This window comes from Scomber japonicus, chromosome 5 (genome assembly GCF_027409825.1).
Source record: "Scomber japonicus isolate fScoJap1 chromosome 5, fScoJap1.pri, whole genome shotgun sequence".
Classification (NCBI taxonomy): Eukaryota; Metazoa; Chordata; class Actinopteri; order Scombriformes; family Scombridae; genus Scomber; species Scomber japonicus.
The window spans coordinates 28,949,042-28,965,109 of record NC_070582.1 but is presented as its reverse complement, the minus strand read 5'-3'; the positions used below and the strand labels follow the sequence as shown (position 1 = coordinate 28,965,109).

Genomic DNA, 16,068 nt, shown 5'->3' with positions numbered 1-16,068 from the left:
AATCTGTGGAGAGTTACTAAGGTCATACTTACAAGCAGGGGGCGGTGGCAGGTCTGGGTATATTTAGTTAATGTTTAAATGACGTGACTCACTTCTTTAAAAAAAGTATTGCTATTGAGTGACTAACAGATCAGCTGGGCCACAGAGTCATAGGTAGGTGATCTCACAATGACCTGGCACAAGTGTATGAAACACAGGGAGTCTCAAGCTCCTTTAATTAATACCTTAGGGTATTTCCCAGAATCTAAAATTGGGCTATTATTGTCTCATAAAGTCGATTGGTTGTCTTATTTACGCATCAAGCAGACTCAGGGCAACATTCCCAATCATCTTTTTTACTTTACTATTTTATTCTCTTATTTACACAGAACTCCTGCTAGGCTAGCATCTACTACAAATACTGTGATACTTTCATTGGACAGCTGTTTTAGCCTGTGTGTATCTATAATATGTATATATATCTTCATATATATATCTCCATATATATTTGCTAACTTTGTCTGCCGATGGGTCTGGGCAGGTAGTGTATAATGAATTATTTGAGAGGTGAGTGAGAACCAAAATAGTGAAGTTGTGGCCTGTAAAACCAAAACAATGAATAGAAGCTACAATGTTCAGTAAAACCTTTTACATTACACAGTCATCTTTTTCTTTTGTGGGATTTAGGATATTTAATTGCACCATGTTGTTGAGGAGCTGATATTGGCTTCAAGTGTTCTGTTGACTCCTCCAGTTGTCATAGAGTATGCATACTGTTTTACTGTATTTTGTCTGTACAGTATACTGGAGTGGCACATAAGTTAGATTTGCTCTCTACACTTTGCTGGTGAGATCAAGTTTCACTTCATCTATTTGATAATATCAGTAAAATACTTTCTTTGTTCCCATTAGCTGGTCCTCCAGGTCTGACACCATAGTACTCAGTATGGTGGGCTAGCTACTTCAGGTTGAGAGTGAGCTGTTGCCTCAGTCCAGTTCATGTACCTTGAGGTCCTGCTCATGAAGATGAATTGGACCATGAGATTGACAGGCAGATTGGTGTAAACTGTGACCTTGGTATTGTACTGTACAGTCAATTGTGGTGGAGTTGATCATGAGCCTTGGGTTGTGACCAAAAGAATGAGTTCACTGATGCACACAGCATCAAAACAAAACAAGTTTCCTCAACCTTTGGGACGAGCTGAGGAGCTTGAATGTCTGAAGTGGACCTCAGAGTAGAACAACTGCTCTTTCATGTCGATGTGGTCCAGACATGTGATTAGGATGCCACCTGGATGCATCCCTGGGGAGGTAGTCCAGGCATGTCCGACTGGAAGGAGACCCTGGGACAGACTCACAATGCTCTTGAGAGATTACACATTTCATCTGGCCTGGGAATGCTTTCGTATCCCCCAGGAGGACCTGGACCACATGGCTGGGGAGAGGACCATCTGGGCTTCCTCACGTCAGCCCACTAACACCGACTTTGACTGGAACTTATAGTCGTCAATTCAGGTTTTACAGCATAGCTTTTGAGTTTATGCACATAGCCAGTGTAGCAGTGCTTTAGGACATGACATCGCTCACATTCGACACTTGTCTGAAACATAACTTTACATAGAGGTTACAGTGAGTATGAAGATACCACATGGATGCTGCAAGAACTGTGATTGGTTGGATTGGTTGGCTTGATCTGCTTGTTTTCTCTTCTATAATGTTCTTGGTGCTGGTGGAGACTGTTGATAGTGAAGACAATATGAAGTTCTTCTGCTCACTTTGGTCGGGTCAACAGGGCAGTAGACGCTCTGTCACATGTGCTGCTTTTAAGACGTTATACAAGTTACAGACTGCAACAATATTTGTTTTGAAAATGAATCAGTTACCAAGGGGATCATCTTACTCTCTGCTAATGTCAAAAGCCAGTTAGTGTAGCTGTCATAAACGTAAACGTAATCTGCTCTCTGTGTCAACAGATGAGGTTTCCATTCTGCACAGTGTAGTCTGGAGCATTATTTGTGCCATTTCAGTGCTCTCTGACTGGCTGTTACGTAATGTTGTGTATTCCTACACACAAACTCATAATGCTGCATGGGCACTTATGAATAAAGCAGGCACTGTAACTGTGCATAATTTTGACAGAAACTGTGATAATTATTTTTGGAGCGAGGCTAAATTTGCATAAGCTTTGAGTAGAATCAGAAATGACCGCAGCCAGAAGATTATAAACAAGGTAATTATCTCCGGGTTTTTTGGCGTGAAGGAGTAAAAACAAAAATCCTACTAAAGTGAAGTGATTCTGCTTACAGACACTTTGTGTTTGTCTTCTTGTGCCTAATGAACTTCCCAGAGGTGAAGTCAGTCAGCTCACATTTTTTAAATTGTAGATTGCAACTAATGTTTTTGTTAGTTTCTCTCTTTTTTAATGTTACTATCAGAGTTTACTGCTCAGCAGGTTGCAGTTTAACACCCACAGAGCCGGCAGTCATCAGACAAGACAACCAAAGACAACTGGAATGAGTTGGAGAGAAAGTTCACTTAAGTAGTTTTTAATTACTGATGGTCAAAAACTGACAAAAGGTGGTGTATATCAAGTGAGGGTCATGAGGTGCATGCAGTCCAAAGGTGAGGACTGCAATGCATCAGTGATGGTTTTATCTTTATCAATCCAAAAATGTTTTACTTGTAAGCTCAAAATATCATCTATATTCCATGATGAGATGTACCTTTTCCAAGAAACAGCCTTTTATTTTGATTTTGGAGGAACACTTTTCCTCATGGCTCCCCGTGGTCTCCTGTGACCGGGTGCGTTTGTTTTATTGTCAGACCCCGTCCTGACATGCACAGGGCTGATGGGAGCAAGTCTGTTGAATAAAACACCGGTACCGATGTTAAAAGCTTCCTGCCAAAATGATTAGATCCTCCACCTCCTGAGATGCAACAGTCACTGAGGTGTGTGTATGTATATATGTGTGTGTGTGTGTGTGTGTGTGTGTGTGTGTGTGTGTATGTGTGTGTGTGCGTGTGTGTGTGTGTGTGTATGGAAAGTTTTTAAACGCCTGGAGGATCCCCAACCACTTTTCACTAACACACACACACACACGCATGCCTCTTTTGAAAGGTGAACAGACATTCCTCAACAAACGCCATTTGTTCAAAGGTCTTTTTAATCAGCCCAGCGTTGCTCTGAGGGGACTGAAACTCAGGCAATTTGTGTGTACGTGTGTGTGTGTGTTGTCAGGAGGAAGCCCGTCACTTACTGGGGTGTGTGTGTGTGTGTGTGTGTGTGTGTGTGTGTGTGAGAGAGAGCGACCAGCAGGGAAATCACCAAGAACAATCATGGCAACACATCGCTGCCTTCTTTGTTTTACAGGAGAGATTGACAGATATTTACCACAGCAGAACGACTTTGTTTCCATATCTCTTTCTCTTTCCTTTCATTACTTCTTTTTCTACTATGCCTTATACTCTTCTGGCACTTTTACCCCTTCCTTCCTGCGCAGCATTACTAACTACACTGCACATAAAAAAACATACACCTGAGTCAAGTGCTGCATTTTACCCACCGCACACTCCCTCAACCGTCTAACATTTCTTCCTCTTCTCTCTCTGTCTCAAGGTGTCCTCTTTACCACCAAATCTACCCTTCTCTCAACCTTTTTTTCCCTTTCTTCCTCACTCCATCGTCCCAGCTTTCCCCAGAGCTCCCTCTAACTTTCCTCCCATTTTTCTTTGTCCTCTCTTAAAACTCTTTCCAGCTACCCCTCTTTCACTCTCTCTTTCTGTTTCTCAGATAAGTGCATCAGTCGCTCCCACTCAGAGGATTGTAGCCGTTAGATCGTCTAGTGTGAGAGAGTTAGGTTGTACACATCAGAGTCGGTCTCACGAGGAATTGACTGTACACATGTGCTGCAGTAGTTCAAACTGAGGCTTATACATATCCAAAGACATAACTTAGAATATTTCCAAAAAATGTGAAAAGCCTGATGTGTTTCTGTCCGATGTTATCAGGCTACGATACGTTCAACTCAGCCTGCTGAGACGATGCAGATGGAGCAGTACTGGGGATTTATTGGAGGGTAAACTCACCTAAACTCAATTTTTTACTCCCGAGTTTCATTTGTATTTCAAGTTGAGCAAAAGCATTAGGAATACTGTAAATTTATTGTTGCTCGGCAGCAGTGACAGCATGTTTTATTGACTTGTCAGTCATTTAGTCCAAAATGAAAGCCAGACCACAACTACATTAAAAGTAATCTATAAAAACAAAAGTTATGACTGAAAATGTGTTACAGAATTTTGGCACCAAATAAAACCTAAATAATAACGTGAAAGACACAATGGACACATGAACTGTCCTAATGATAATGATAAGTCTTATTTAACCACGTGGGTGCATCTGCAGAGTCACACATTGTGTCCTCCTAATTAGTAAAACAGTATCCTTTGCAGCCCAATAAACTCCTTTTCCATGTTCAGAATTAATTAAGCGACTTGACCTGTTGCACCCATATAAATGGTAACATGTAGCACTCCAGTAATGTTATGTCTCTACCAGAAAATTAGCTAACGTTATCAATTCTTGGAAGGAAAAAAAATCTGGACTGCTATAGGGGACCAATCCAAGTACCCTTAAAATTATACTGATACCAATTGAGTGCTTCCACATTGTTGTGCATTATCTTTTATCTGGTGTAACAGGCGTGTAGTTAAGCCACACTTTAGCGTGTATATTTGGCATCTTGGCTGCTGAACTGCTAAGCGCACTAACTCAAATTCACTGCGACTTCACCACTACAGACAGGTTTTAGCTGCTGTGGCAGTGGGCCAATCACATCCCATTAAATCAAAGAATGCTTGCGTTGATTGGCTGTGAGCAAGTCCATATAAATAGTCATAATTTCTAGCTCTGGGTGCAAAAAGGATAAACTTTAGGTATTGTTTGATGGGAGATGTTTTGATACTACTTGGTATCGATTTATTCAGTCGACACTTTAAAGGTATGGAGTTCCAATACCCAGCCCAAGACTGCTATCTCTCCCACATTGACCGTTAGACTCACACAATTGATACTTTTCACATGTTCTAATGCCAAATGTTACACAGAAAATCCATCTGTTAACATGGTGGCACTAAAGGATGACACTGACAGCGCACGGACCATCAGGGAGAAACATACTCAAATCTATATTGTAATGTATTCATGCATGCTGCTCACAGTCATCTCAGTCAGCAGCTCTTCTGGAAGCAGCATCTGAGAGGAGATGGAGGAGTGAGGGTGAGTCAGTATGGTCAACAAGAACACTTGCTCTGGAACTTTTGTTGATTCACAACTATCTACTGTTCTTGATACATTTTTGGTATTCATAGCATATTCAATCTAACTCATCTAGACTAGTGCAGGTGGCTGTTTCTCAACTCAATCCAAATGGTTAGGTGGGAGAGAGTGGTAAATTATACAGTCGGACTGTTCCAGATTTGTCCCTGCTGTTTTCATTCTTCGTATTGTATATATTGTATTCTTTCAGACCTGGGAAACTAAAGTGGGTAGTGTTGGATGATAGGAGCGACTTGGTGAGGGGCATAGATCTGTCTAGAAGAAATATATGTGTAATATCTGGAGTGTGTATGAAAAATGCTACCCAATAAACACAAATTAGCAAAGAGGAACATCTTATGAAAAAGGTATTGGTTCATAAGACCAGAGAGAGGAATTATGACCCCCCCCCCCCACACACACACACACACACACACCACCACCCTTCCACCTCACAGGAACAAATCTCACACCAAGCTGAAGTCAAAAGCTGGCAGCCCTGAAGATTTGTGGACAAAATTCAACCAAAATTCATCAAGGAGCAGCAACTAAATAGTTGCGACAACCATTAAAACTGCTAATGACCCCAATGATGTTACTTTCAGTCATCTATCTTTGTGTTTATTAAGCTATCAACAGGAATAAGTGGAGGATTCATTTTGCCTGTCACTCATCTGAACGTTCCTCTAGATGTCCATTAAGGAACTATAACTTCTATAATGTTATGTGATGTTTTGGCAGCTTGTCTGAAGCTAAACTCAACAGTAGTTTAGTCAACAGGTGACTGATAAACCACTCTACTCTGCAGTGGAGAGCACAAGATATGAAAATTAAAATGTACCACAAATGTACCAGTCAAATCAAAATCAGGTGCCAAAGTTCAGACTGAACCTAGGTTGCTTATTTGCTTTATAAAGTTAGCATAGTTTTTAATTGAGTTACATGTTGGGTGTAAAAATGTATCCAGGGAGTGAAATACACCTCATGTCCGCAGGCTGTACTGGAGCTGTAGATTCAATCAGCCTAACGTACAACTGTCTTCAATCATTTAAACACATATTTATCACTTATCTTTTTCCACTAATCAACTTGTAGGTTGGTTATCTGCCAAAAATGGCTGATTGAGACAGCCAACATGCCAAAATCCACCGGCTGGTGTTCATTTCAGGCTCCCTCTGATCTGTCCAACTTTGTTAGCAGAGGTGCCGGCCTGTCTGGGCTTCAACCCACCTTAATCACACTCTCGATGTTTGTTTGTCAGTGGGCAATATAGGTTTGGCAGTCAGTCAGAGTAATTGGCTATGCACCAGCAACTTAAAGCCAAGACAGAGCCTCATTACGCAGCTATTCCTCAGTAAATCCTACACCAAATTGGGATTTCATCCAGTGATAGTTTGATACGCAGTACTGGATTTTGTTGTTCGGAATGAATAAGTAAATAAATGCAAAAATTTGCATGCGCATGAATTAAAGAATAGATAAAACAATAAACAAGTACATGAATTGGTAAAGACATAACTGAATACATCAACAGTTTTTTGAATGAGCAAAGGAAAAGGAAAAAAAACCCAGCAGAGTTGTACTCAAGGCTCTCACTCCAGCAGTTAACTCACACTTATTGATCCGTATGCCACAGACATATAGTGTATCTGCCGGTGGAGACACAGTACACCCATCAGCAACATACAGTCACCTGAGTGATCTTTATCGGTTCACTCTGTTGAATGGTAGACTAATGTTGTCTGGAACAGACGGGAACGGATACGACCTCAGTGCAGCAGATGTGCCTGGTGAACTGAGAGGGAGCGCCGAGTAAAAAGCAGAGAGGGGATGGAAGACGTTGCAGGTCTAATGCAGCACAGTGAGTGCAGTGTTAATGGCAGAGAGACCCGGAACGCTGCATTTGTAAATAAAGCAATTTCATCTTCTCTGTGTGAAAGGGACCAGAAACCCTTGTCAGTGACGTCATCAAGAGACACTTTGTGAAGCTGCTTCATTTAAATTTAATGACTTCCTGCTCATTCTCTGTATGAATAAATTCTTTGAACATAGCGAATTAGTAGATAGATAGATAGATAGATAGATAGATAGATAGATAGATAGATAGTCTTCGAGGCATTACAGGAAAGTAATCACATCAGACATCAGAGGAATATCAACTTATCTAATTGGACGTTACCAGGAAGCTTGTAGCCAGTGAATAAATCAGTGATAGTGAAGCATAAATGACGAATGATATCAGTAAGCTAATGCAACCGTAGCTTCAATGCTCTGCTGAATTTATGGTATGCCTCATAATTGCAAAAACACATTTCAGCTGTCAGATGTTTATATTTCCAATATCTGGATCAACCGACCTGTTTTTGGCCCCATCCAAATGAGCAAGAGGGCTGTTTTATTAACACAGAGCTGATGTCGGTCTAAATGCCGTTCAAGCCTGGATCGAAGCTGTTAATTGAGGGTAGTTGACAGTAGAAGAATGGTGTCCTTGGTCAGAAGCGACAACTAAATGAAAGCGAGTTAAGAGACGTGTTGCACATGTTACAGCAGATCAGAGTGAGACGAGCGCCGTTGGTCTGTTTACCTGGTCTCCTGTGATAACTGTGAATAACACCTACTTTACACAACTAGTGCCAAATACCTGGAAAAGCAGTGCTTCAAGTTGTGGCCCAGAGAGCAGCACAGTGGAGAGGAAAGAGTTGTGACAAGCCACGAAGCAATGAAGATATCAGCCCCTCTCCATCATGGAAAATATTGACTGACAGCAGCAGAACATCAATTAAGTGAAGTAGAAGCTTAGACTGGGAGTGTAGAGAAGCAGTGAGCCACCCTCATTTACTCCACAGAGTGAACAGCAGCAAGCACCTGCTGTGTGTGCCTGCATATGTGACGAGACTAAAGGTACGATGGTGTTGATATTGGTGGTTCAGGGATTCCACTTGTTGGCTGCATGCTACTGGGAGTCAGTGAGAGTGCTGTAATTGTAACGCACCTGTTTGCAAAAGCACGTTCAGCGAGCAGGAGATGGTTAAACTAGAGTATGTCTGAGTGTATACCTGGTGTAGAGTGGAATTGATTTTTCTGAGGAAATGTTGCTGTGGAGCACAAAGGAACAACTACAACAGCATACAAAGTGGAAGCGGATGTTCTGCTGACCTAGCGTATTGAATGTAACCATGCATGCCGTAACCATAGCAACATTCATTTTAGAATGAAGACAGCAAATGCCTCACTGTAATATACCTCGCCCTAACTTTCTTTGGGCGTTTCAGTTGACGTACTCTCCACATATTCAGCGAGTGGAAAATGGCTTTGATCGTTGAGCTTTTGTCATATCATATTATAACATCATATTAAGAGTGTTGAGCTACTGATCCGGAGCTCCTCTGGTACATACTGCACAGATCATCTGAATCAGCACTTCATGTTCGCCCTGATAGTAGAGTTGTCACTCTGGCTCATTAGCATGTGTAAAGGATTTAAAGTGTCCCATGAGGAGAATGAGGAGAAACCAGCCATATTTCACTGCAGGGTGAATGAAGCCTGTGTGTTCTGGCTGCTCCGAGGATAAACTCCAGCTGCGACCTCAGATGTGTGGTATATCTATGAATATTCATGCACCTGCAGTCACGCAGCGCCAGCCAGCAGGGGCCAAAACTTGTCTCCTAGTACTTCCTTGTTCCGTCCTTTACCTTCAAACAGAGCTCCAAGTTCATCCAGAGGTGGCGACAAGGATGAAGAACATCTGGTTACTGAGCGAAGAGGGGAGAGGATTGACTTCAGTGATGAAAGACAAACTTTTTTTTCCTTTTCAAATACTTTTTATTTCAGAGCACCTGCACTGCACTGCAGCGAGAGATGTAAATACAGCCTCAAGCTCCAATTTGACCAATTTATATCAAACCAGAGGAACACACAAACACACACGCATACACGCACACATATATGCTCAGACCTCCCTGCTATTAAAGCCAATTTAATCACTGATCACAAGCCTTATCAGACTTAAAAGTGTGTAAACTCTGAGACTCATTTCATTTCATCTCTGCTTTAGAAGGAAAGTCGTGCTCATCTGCCTTGTTGGTATTAAACAACTCGCTCCTGCCAACTATCTAATGCACCAGACGTATTAAGATCAGAGCTGGATCTGTCTGCCAGAGCAGTAACTTGCACAGAGTTATGCTGACGGCTTGTTGGTATAAATACAACATTTGGCCCAGTTGTGAGAAAGAAATTCTTCCTGCTGTTTGCGGTACTAATAATATTTCTGGTGGAGAGAGAGAGGAAAAGTGGGATAAAGGGAAGATTTTCAGCAATCGTAAGCGATATTTGATTTGATTTTTATAAGTAGCTCTAGTAAATACACACTTGGCTCGACTGCTTCAGTGTTGATGGTGTCTGCTGTTAACAAGCAGCGAGTTCATCACAGTTTCTCCCCATTTATTATTATTACAGTGTTAATCACTCATTTAAAAATCGCTCTGTGGGTAGTCTGCAGCACAGCAATTGATTTTTTTTTGAAGGTGTGAGGTTGTTTTCAGCATCTTGTGACTGTGCCGAGTTTCCACTCACAGCTTATTGGGCGATGTGAAAACATGGATACACAGTGATACATATGTGTGTGTGTGTGTGTGTGTGTTGACCGACTGGCTGTGATGAAACCACATTGCAAAGAGTTCAATCGACCGCCTGCACTGACAGCACTGCCTGTCACAGAATCATACATGTTGCCAGCTTTCGTTTCGATTGTCTGTGTGTGTGTATGTGTGTGTGTGCATAGTTGTAGGTCCAATTACCCTTAAGCCAGCATGTGTGTAAAAGTGTATCTATTGATTTATGTCCATAGCACACAAGCAAGAAAACTTTATACATCATTCTTTGAAAGAAGTTCCAAAGTGCTTTACAGGAAGATGAAAAGGAGAAAGATGAAGATAAAAGAGATGTATAGAAAACAGACAGAATGAAAGGAACAATAAGGGTAAAGAAAAGTTATTAAGTAAAAAATAAGCCAATGAAAATAAAAAAAGGCTTTTAGATGGATTTTTTTAAGGTGTGGGCAAATTTCTGCTTAAAAGAGCTTCTGTTCTTCCCAGAGGTCAGAGAGCACAGCAACTCTGAGTATAGAGGGGTTTGACCATGTAATGCCTTGTACTGTATATCAAGAATAACATTATGAAATCAGTCCTATAGTATAAGTAACACAGAGACAATGGAGAGAAGATAAAACTGGAATTTAATCAAGGTTTTCTGGGCAGCCGTTGAGGCGTAATGCAATAAATGCATTTATGATTCTACATCAAATTTGCATACCGATGCGTTTAAATATTCACAAGTGTTTACATCGCTTCTATGGGTTTGATAAACAGAAAGCTATTGCACGGAAGGAAAAATGCAAGAAGTTGTCTCCTTCCATCAGTGACCCTGAAGCACTTTAACAAGTACATAAGTTCCTTCTTTTGTTTTGTTTTTCAGCTCTGAGCAGTTAAACCACAAATGCATCATGTGAACAAGCCCACAGCAAGAACCAATGAAACAGGTTGACAGAGAGAGGAACTTATGTAAAAATGAATAACTATCAGCTTTAAATGTATTTATGTATCTAAGTAACATCACTCATATTGACAAATGACTTATTTGAAAGCATTAAACTGTTAATGTGTTCAAGTATAAGCAGCATTGTAATGAGTTTTCTTTTTTTTTCTTTTAGGATTTATTAGATAGCGAGAAGGATGACAGGAAATGAGGAGAGAGAATAATATGCAGTAAAGTTCGACTTAACCTCTAGGCCACCAGGCAGCACATACGCATTGTAATGTTGATCCATGAGGTGAAACTATTTCACAAATACTTGGGCAGTTGTAAAGCAATAAATGTTAAAATCTTAAGGTCTTACAAGTTAGATCTGAAGGTGCAAAGTAACTAGAAACAAACTATAAAGTAAAAGTAATGGAAAAACTGCAAACATCTGGTTTCTTGAAATAAACTCATCTCTTTATCATTATCATTATACTGTAGCACTAGTGCTGTTGCTCTGTGATTGGATCAATAGTAGGGTTGGGTAGCAGTACTCTCTACCTTTTAAGGTATCAACCTAAATAAATCGATATCAAGTAGTATGGAAACATCTCCTGTCAAACGATACCTGCAATCCATCCTTTTCACACCCAGACCTAGAAAATATGACTATTTGTATTGACTTGCTTACAGCCAATCGATGCAAGCTTTCTTCGATTTAATGCGACGTGTGATTGGCCCACTGCCACAGCAGCTACAACCCGTCTGTGGTGGTGAAGTCACAATTGAATGTTAATGATGTGTATGGAATGAAGTAGTCAGTTGGTATCAGTATCAGTAAAAGAGAAGTTGGATTGGTACTGGCCGGTACACTGCCTTAATTAATAGTGTAATGTGAATAAAACTTTGGTTCATAGATATAATCAAAGTAACCTTGTGTTTAAACGTACTGGTCCCTTATCTCAAGTCACAGTCCCATAATTGAGCCGGTCTATCTTTGAAATAGCTAACAATACTCTGAGGGTGGTTTAACATTACACTGGACATCAGGGTTTTGGTCACCTGGAAAGAAGGTTTAGGAGGTAGCTGGTGAGAGCATAGCTGTCACGCTTTGTAAAATAATTGGGAAACCCCAGAAGAAGCTGAGTCACTTTAGGATGAGAGCTAAAGCCCAGAGCATCCCGAGAGACAGCTCCCAGCCTTTATCTCCTCAATTTGAGACTGAACTCTGGTAGACATTGCAAGATGTCTTTCGTGACCATACTTCTTCTTTTTTTGAGCTAAGCCTCAAATCTTTTTATTCCACAGTTTATTATTTTATTTCTGTATGTATTTCATTCCCCTAGTTGATATATTAGTTACATGTGTTATGCTGCTTTCATGCTTTGGTGGGCTAAAAGGGGGAAATCAAATTCTGTTCTGTATGTTGAAGTTGAAGAATTTGTGAAGACACAGCAGAAATACCAAAATGGGATGAAGGCAAAATATTTTAAAAAGAAGATCTTTCTGATTAAATCCTCAACCATGACTACTTTCATAATACATTCATTTATACATTACTTTTCTTAAAGTTGTTACAGAACCCTTCAGAAATCCTTCCTGAATCAAACTATCATGTACAACAGAATAAGAACAAAGATCAGTAGTCTGCAGAGGGAAACTTAAAGGATTCATACGTCTCATTTACAGTAGATATTGGCCTTGTTGAGGTCGGTGTGGCTTGTTTGGGGGTCGGCACAGTTTATACATTAATAACTTTTTAACTCTGCTGAACATTCCTGCATGGATAAAGCATGAGCCTTAATTTAAACAGTTGTCATCTGAGGAGGAGGAAAGGGGTCCTGTGTGGGAGGAACTTCAGCGCTGCAGAATGAGGCTTCAAACGACTGGAAAATTAAGTTTACGAGGAATCCTCCCCCTCTCTCTGTATCTCTCTCACTATCTTTTCATGTTAACAAGTGTTTTGAACTTTCCCAAACAAGCTCTGCACACTTTTATCCCTTTTTCACATTTTACACACTCCTCCAAGCCTTTTACTAATGATGGACCTGCTGATTGGACGCCTTTCTTTCCTTCCTTACGTCCTTTCTTTCTTTTCCTTTTCCTTCCTTTCATCTTTTTTCCCTTTCTTGCTTTCATTTCCATTCCATTCTACTCTCTTGTGGTAACAATTCCCCCCCAACAGAGACAACAGGCACTAGGCAACACACACACACACACACACACACACACACACACACACACACACACACACACACACACACACACACACACACAGAGGTGTTAATGGAAAGGTACTCTAGAGCAGGTTTCCCAGTCACAGTGAAGAGTCACCTGACCTGGACTGGTCTAATTATAAGGTGTTGTTGTTCACTTCTGGTCCCACACATACACACACATACACACACGTACACACACGTACACACACACACGTCAGATCATGGTGACTTCTGGGGACATTACAGAGACTTCCATTCATCTACCGGACACTCACCTGACTTGGACTGGTCTAATTATAAGGTGTTATTCACTTCTGGTGTCTCACACACAAATCAGATCATGGTCACTTCTGGGGACATTACATAGACTTACATTAACCTCCTGGAGATTTACACTAACAATAACCACTGACAGTCACAAATATCATTTTTTTTGGCCCTAAATCTGAAATTTGTCCCCAAAAGTAGCCTATGACAGACTACACACACACACACACACACACACACACACACACACACACACACACACACACACACACACACACGTATACACGTATTATTATGCATGCAGGAATATATTGTCAATTTGTTTATATGCATATACATACATACAATAATTTGCTCTCTTCTTTGAGTTTATAATGATTTACATAATACACACACACACACACACACACATGTGCCACACACTAGCCCACACACATATATACATAATGTAAACAGTCTCAATGGGATGTTGTTTCTCACGCTATGAGACCCATCACCCTGAGTGCCATCATTAGTCCTACATGTGTTTTCAAGTGGATGAGGTATGTCAGAGACCAAAGTTTCCATAGTGAAAGTTACCATAGCATCACATAAAAAACACTCACTGTGTGTGTGCGTGTGCGTGTGGATGTAGAGTAGGCGGTCGGGTCACAGGGAGCAGTGTGCATCACTCAGGGATGGATTGACACCTGAAGAAAAATAGCTGCAGGTCTAATCAATTTGAATGTGCTCCCCTGAGATACTGCCCTGTGTGTGCATGTGCACGTGTGTGTGTGTGTGCATGCATGTGTGTGTGTGTGTGTGTGTGTTTGTTTGTTTGTCAGGTGAGGTGAGCAGCAGGCATCAGCAGCATTTCAGTCCAGTCAGCAGTGATCTTGCCAGCCTCTGCACGACCAGACTCATGAATAGATCAGGACAGTGTGTGTGTGTGTGTGTGTGTGTGTGTGTGTGTGTGTGTGTGTGTGTGTGTGTGTGTGTGTGTGTGTGTGTGTGTGTGCGCGTGTGCGGTCCAGGTATTGCTAATGTTGTGGGGACGTAAATCTGTTTATACAGTCATGTTGTGGGAACTCGCCTTCCTTATTGGAACAAAAAGCGAATCCCCTTAACCTAAATCATTCATTTTAAGGGTGAAGACTCAGTTTAAAGTTAAAGTTAGTTTAGGGTTATATTAAGGTTAGTTAAATGGTTAGGGTTAGGTATGTGGTGGTTAAGGTTTAGATAGAACTGATTAAATAATGCTAGTCAGTGTAATGTCCTCTGAAGTGATGGAAACAGGACGCTGTGTGTGTGTGTGTGTGTGTGTGTGTGTGTGTGTGTGTGTGTGTGTGTGTGTGTGTGTGTATGTATGTATATGTGTATCTGGATGCCCATGTTGTCTGTGGGTCCATCTCATGTATTGGACCGTTCAGCAGAAACACGGCAGCAGCTCTCAGCCATCCTCTGAACACTGTGCTGTCAGCAGGGCATCACTGTATTCTTGCTGCTCCACTCAGCTGTTTCCTAGCCGCACACGCACAAATGTAAACAACACCTAAGCTGAAACAAGCTATAACACAAACATTAGTAGAGTTTGTAGAGCAGCAGAGGTTTATAGAAACAGTGTGACACCCTGACATATCTCACTTTTAGTCCTCTTAGCCCACGCACAGGGAACACCTCCTGTGCTACTGCTTGCCATCAGCACATTTTTCATTCATTCACTAGCTGGTTGAATCACTAGCTAACATGAACCATATTAGTGTGATAGTATTTTCCAAACTCCTGCTTTTGGGAAACCTACTTTTTAAAGATAATGAACACTATATCAGGCTTTTCTTGCAGGAGTTATATAATATTGCCCCCTTTGTCTTGTAAAAGTGAAATACTCCATTTGTGTTACATGTCTTGTCATGTTAAACGGTGCCAACTGACCATTTTTAGGGCTGATTAAGTCTGAAAGATACACTAAGGAGTACTAACAACCCATAATGCATTCCAAGTTAAAGCTGCAGTTGGTAACTTTGAGGAGAGAGAGGACTTAGCATCAAATTTGAAGAAGTACAACTGTCAGATCCCTCCCCCTCCCTCTCCGCTGCACTCCTGCCCTACCTCCAAAGTCCCTCCCCCAGAGGAGGCTGACGTGGTCTCGTCCATGTGCACACGATCGGTAATACATGAACTACCCTCCACACAGCTAGATATAAAACGCTTTACAGTGACTTTCACATGGCTATAGCTTACCTAGAAACTAGAGATATGAGCTTGACCAAGCTGAGGAAGAAGGGGGAGGGGTCTGTGAGGAGTAAGGGGGAAGGGCCTGTGTGCGTGAGCAGTGATTGACAGCTGTCAGACACTCCATCAGACACAATCCTGGCTCTGATTGGTTCTTCTTGTCCGCTCGCGGTGGATTCTGGCAATTTGCAGTAGGAGCAGTAGGCGGGGCTAAATGAGCCTGTTTTTTTTTTTACAGATTACTAGTTTCATGTAATGCTGTCTTTACATCGTAACAGTCTTAGCAAATATGACAAAGAGTTACTTTCATAAGACTTACCAACTGCAGCTTTAATATATCATGCTCACTCCTGGGTCCCCACTAACACATTACTTTCAAATGTGATTATGTATGTCTAATATAAATGCCATGCATATAGAAACGTAATATCCAGGAAACATCATTGTCCTACAGAGCCAATATGCTGTTTTGTATGCCATATTTAGTCCTGTAGGTAATTTGAAAACACCTGTTGTTGAGGTGCAGTCTTGTGTATTTGTGTCTTGTCAAGAAACAACAAATAG

General features: G+C 41.2%; 1 protein-coding gene across 1 annotated transcript in view; it reads left to right on the top strand.

Moving 5' to 3' along the window:
- Nucleotides 1-1,301: 1,301 nt before the first annotated feature.
- nrn1la (neuritin 1-like a) overlaps nt 1,302-16,068 on the top strand; it is a 54,679-nt gene continuing 39,912 nt past the window's right edge. The window contains exon 1 of the mRNA XM_053319979.1: nt 1,302-1,444. Coding sequence (XP_053175954.1) covers nt 1,302-1,444 — 143 coding nt within the window. The remainder of the gene's footprint in view (nt 1,445-16,068) is intronic.